Consider the following 5,398-nt stretch of genomic DNA (forward strand, 5'->3'; position numbering starts at 1 on the left):
CCATCTAAGTCTAGCATTAGGGTACATCACTAACAGATGACACTGGCGACAACGAGCTAGAGATCGTCTACTGGAGACTTATGATCTCGACAGCACAAGGCTAAGGAAGAAGAAGTCAGAAGAGCAGCGCGGGGGGGGGGGGGGGAGCCCCAATTAATAGGAAGGAGACTCTGGAAGATTTTTAGAGGGAGAAAATTACTCACATGAAGAAAAGTGCCAAAAATGAGAGAACACCACCCCCTTTTATAGTGGGGGACCACACACAGAAAAGCAAGCTCTCAGTAAAATTTATACGTGAAGTGCCTCTAAAGACTATACAACTTAAGGGATAGGTATAGGAAAAATCTACAAAAAGGGCCTATTTTTCCTTCTGGGATACTCGAAAGAAAAGTGAGGAGCAATTGATATCCTGTGTAAAAAATACTGCAAGAGAACAACAAATAATAATAATAATAATAAGAATAAGAAGATATTAAAGAAAATAAGACTGGTCGACCCAATAGGAGTTGGGTTGACCTAGGAAGAGGAATGAGGGCTCGGGGGAAGCAGACCGAAGGTTTTCCTTTGAATGCTATCGATGACGGTGGTTGGGAGCGGGAGGCGTCTCTTACCTTCTCCGGGGGAAAACCTTGTCAACGACAAAGGCAAAAGGTCATTTCTTTTCGACGGAAAACATGAAGAGTCGCCCCTCCCATTTTTTGGTGGCAAGTATAACCAATGGGAGACCCCTTGGTCTCTTGTCCCTCTTTTCGATAACAAGTATGACTAGTGGGAGACTGGGGGGTCCCACGCAATACGAAAATCAGGATAACTCTGACGTTTGGAAATTCCTTCAAAAGGATAAATGTCATCTATAGGGGATGAATGTCATCTATGAGAATTCTAATCCTGGTGGACTTAGGATTACTTTATACTTCTATATAAATAGACATACCCTTATTCCAAAAAAGATACATATTTGATATTGGTGTGAATACTGCTCTCATTCCTTTATCATCCTTAGTGTTTGATTTAAGTATCAAAGTGTTTGCATATGGACCTTTACACGCCCTCTGATTGTTTTTTTCCTTACAAAGTTGGATGGCTTGGCAACGACATTTCCTCTTTATAAACTAATTGTTGTGTTTAAGGGACATCAACTCCCTTTTTGGGTTGTCCCGGTACTCTTAGTTAGGCAAGTTTAGGTGAGGTAAGGTAATTAAGTTTAATTATAAAAAATTATTTAATAAATTGGTTAAATTGAGTTGAGTTTAAAATATAAAACTGTTCTTTTTGCGTTTTCAATTTTGAGTTTTAAATTTATTTTCAATTTTTTATTTTGATAGTTTGTTTTCTTAAAATTGAAAATTTGTTCTTTTTGTCATTTTAAAAACTATTTCTTAAAATATAAAATTAGAAAACGCGTTTATTTTAGAATTTTGAGAAAAATTATTTTATTATATTTTATTTAATGAATTTGATTATTAAATGATAAAATTAACTCTTTTTAATAAAATTTTACTATTAAAATAAAATAATAAATTTGATTAATAAATTACTGATAATTTATATTAAATATTATTATACATAATATGTGTAATATAGTTAATAATATACTATATGTTATCCTATATTTTTAATTATAATGTAGATAAACTATATTTTTTAAATTTTAAATAAATATATAATTTTATTTTTAAAATTTAAGAATATATTTTTTTATTTCTTCCTTCTTTTCTTTTTTTTTTTCATTTTCTTTTTAGAATCAAAACATGAAAAATATATTTTGTTTTCCATGTTTTTGACTTAAAGATTGTTTTGACCGAAAACAATCAAAATAATATTTTATTGTTTTGGGTTTTCTTTACAATTTTTTTTTCTTATTTTCGAAAATGTATTTTTCAAAATAAAAAAATAAATATATTTTTATTGTTTTAGAAAACTGAAAACTAAAAATGGTCTAAAAACAACAAAGAGAACACAGTTTAAGTATTTGATAAATATTTGAGCTAAAGTGAGTTAAATTGTAAAATAACTAAAAAATATATGTAGCCATATTATGAAATATATATATATTTTTAAGTTATAAAATTTTGTATAAACTCTTTTACGTACAGAAGTTAAAATTGGAATATGCAAAAATTTAGCTTTGCATTTAAAGCTCTTGAATGCAACTACATGCATGGTAGAAGTGAAGATGAGTTTTAGCTAACAAAACTCACCTAATTCAACGTAGATTGAAAAATTTTTGAGTTCTAAAAACAACTATTTTACCATATTTGATCCCCAATTAACTCAACTCATAGCTAATTAATGCACCCTTTAGTGGCCCCTTTGTGCTTGACAGGAAGTCCTTGCATGCCTCCCAACCTCCTAGGTTTCACTCACTCTCAGGAACCGCTTTTGTTCGCTTGGCTTTAGCTTGCTTACCGTTCTTTTTTCTTGATATATTTTGGTTGTGATTTTTAAAGGGCTGCGCCCTCACCTTGTATATTTTTCTTTAGTAAATGTTAATAAAAAAAGTCAGTAAAGCACCATATTTAATATGCTGAGAGAGAGAGATGATTAAACTTCCAAATTTGGCATTATTCCTTTGAACTTGCAAACAAAGAATACATGCTTAATATTGGGTTGCTGGCTAACTAGCTAGTTTCATCACCTCATTATTCCATTTTACATACAAATGAAGTACAATTTAGCAACTACCCTTTTGATTACCCCTTTATTTTCTGCTCCACTTTTCACTATACACATTTCGGTTTCACACAAGGATTAATAACCCTTGTGTCACTGCAACCCTATATTTCTATTTATGTATGGCTAGTCCCTCTCCTCAGCTACCCACGCATCGACGTCCCATATATATATCCAACACTAGTCTCTTCATTTAATGGTTGAAAGAGACAAATTAAGAAGAATATATGCATGGAAGCAGCAAATAGCATCATCAAGGGTTGCAGCTGGAAAGAAGATATAATAGAGTTTTCTTCAAAACTCGTCTAGAGAGAGAGAGAGAGAGAGAGAGAGAGAGAGATTATGCAACTTGAAAATCAAGGTAAGGGAAGGATGACGAGACATTATCCAACAAACCCTCCAAATCCCATTCTCCCAGTCCCTGCAGTTTGAAGTTTCCTCCTTGCCAGTGATTCCCATCTCCAAGCATATTGTCCTCCACTTTAACCCCTTCACTAGCAGTACTACTGTCAATATTATTATTGCTAATTTTCTCACCATCAAAACTACAATCGGTACCCACATTATAATTAATATTCATCCCAACAAATCCCCCACTCTCTAGAGAAGCAAATGAAGTGTCTCCCACAATCCCATAATCCCCACAAAGCCCATCTCCAAAACCTACCTGTGGAAACCATGTTGATGCGGCTGCATCGAACAAATTAGGGTTTGAATTGGTCACATCATAAGAGCTGTTATTTAAAAGATGAGGGAAAGGGTCAATGAAGGAGGTGGCTTTGTCGATTCCATGAATGGATGACGATGAGTGCATCAACATGGCCATGACGTCATTTTCTGGCATGAAAATGGTTCCTCGATCTCCATTATTGATGATTTGATCCTTTGGCTCTGAAACATCACTACTACTGTTGTTTCGTGAGGATGTGGAAGAAGAAGTTGTGTTCTTCAGCCTCTTTTTTATTGTGGAATTCCAAAAGTTCTTGATCTCATTGTCTGTTCTTCCTGGAAGACGTGCTGCAATTTGTGACCACCTGTGGCATATGCATTTTGAACCCAAATTGGGATTAATTCATGTGAGAAACATATGATCATCATAAACGGAAAATTAGAGAAGAGATTTCATTATTCAGGAAAAAGGATATTTTACCAACTTTGTACATAGAAACAGAGGCATTTTCATTTATGAACTCTTCACAGAATTAATGAGACAATGACATATTGTTCTGATTATATATATGTGGTCAACAGAAATATCTAGACTAGTAGTTAATATTATTCGAAACATAAGTTTCGTACAACGGTTTGTGTAAAATGATATGATTTCTTACATCGATCTATGCATGCATTCGTAATTAGGATAGAAGCAAAAGATCCAATTATTCTTTCTGACTTAGATCATGGAATGCCATTACGTACACATTTTACTAATGTTTTCCGGGGAAAAAGAAAAACGTTCTGAGGACATCAATTTAGATGCATGTCTTAGCATGCATGGATGCCTAAAACATTCAAAAACTAGAAAGCACATGAAATAACAGATCATTTGCATGGCAACTATATAATTAGTTAATTTATTTTAATTCAAGCTAGCTGGCTAGTGAAACTCATGAAATGAGAGAAGAATCATTAATTATTAACAAGAGAATTAGGAATGGAAGGAGGAAGAGACGAGAAGGCCATCATTTTAATTTCTCACCATCAAAATTAATTAATTAAGAAGGTGACCTTAGACTTGCCATAAAAACAAGCAGAATATTGGCTTGTTCTGTTTTGTTTTTTGTTTTTCTTTTTAGGGTTTTATGAGAGAGAGAGAGAGAGAGAGAGAGACCTGTTGCCAAGAATGGCATGCAAGTGAAGAATGAGGTCTTCTTCTTGGGGGGAGAACGCGCCGCGCTTGAGATCAGGCCTGAGGTAATTGATCCAACGAAGACGACAACTCTTTCCACACCTCTGCAAGCCAGCATTCCTAGCAATGTCACTCCAACAGCCTTGCCCGTTCCTCAGCATATACTTCATCAGCTTCTCATCTTCTTCCGGCGACCATAACCCTTTTCTCAGTTTGCTGCTGCTATTCATCTTGTTCATAGTTTTCTCACTCCCCATTGATGTCTCTGGCTTCCTCATTGTATATTGTATGTGTTCTGTAACAAGTGTTTTTTGATGGAGATAACTCATGATCACAGTTATATATGTTCATATAAAATCACACGGCCAGAGAGAGAGAGAGAGAGAGAGAGAGAGAGAGAGAGAAGGCTTCATGAAGTGGGAATGGTGATGATGATGGTGATGGTTGTGGGTTTGCTTAAATTATGAAAATGGAGAGAGAGAGAGAGAGAGAGAGAGAGAGAGATGAGGTGGCCAGCTGGTGGATGGGTGGAGTGGAAAACGGATTGGAGGGGGACCTTGATTCCATCTTTGTTCCCCTTTTCTTATTTTTTTTTTTTTCCTTTTTTGATGCATTCTTTTTTTCTTCACTCATAAGGTAATCATCATATCTGTATGAGAATAGAGCATATTTTGCTTCCACTTCACATAATCCCCTTCTCTCTCTCTCTCTCTCTACATATATATGTATATGTTGTATATATCTGTATCATCGATTTATATGTTCACAATTGTACTTGAAGTATGAGAGAGAGAGAGAGAGAGAGAGAGAGAGAGAGTAGAGAAGTACTTGGGGCACATTTCCTTAGCCAATCCCGAATAAGTTTTGGTTGGTATG

General features: G+C 34.8%; 1 protein-coding gene across 1 annotated transcript; it reads right to left on the minus strand.

Moving 5' to 3' along the window:
• Window positions 1-2,558: 2,558 nt before the first annotated feature.
• On the minus strand, window positions 2,559-4,813 carry LOC127787012 (transcription factor MYB83-like). The gene is made up of 2 exons (XM_052314838.1): window positions 4,505-4,813; window positions 2,559-3,707 (listed from the first exon to the last, which is right to left on the minus strand). The coding sequence occupies exons 1-2, from the start codon at window positions 4,798-4,800 to the stop codon at window positions 3,014-3,016; spliced, it is 990 nt and encodes a 329-aa protein (XP_052170798.1). The 5' UTR covers window positions 4,801-4,813; the 3' UTR covers window positions 2,559-3,013.
• Between the last annotated feature and the right edge of the window lie 585 nt (window positions 4,814-5,398).

This window comes from Diospyros lotus, chromosome 12 (assembly GCF_014633365.1).
Source record: "Diospyros lotus cultivar Yz01 chromosome 12, ASM1463336v1, whole genome shotgun sequence".
NCBI classification, from domain to species: domain Eukaryota; kingdom Viridiplantae; phylum Streptophyta; class Magnoliopsida; order Ericales; family Ebenaceae; genus Diospyros; species Diospyros lotus.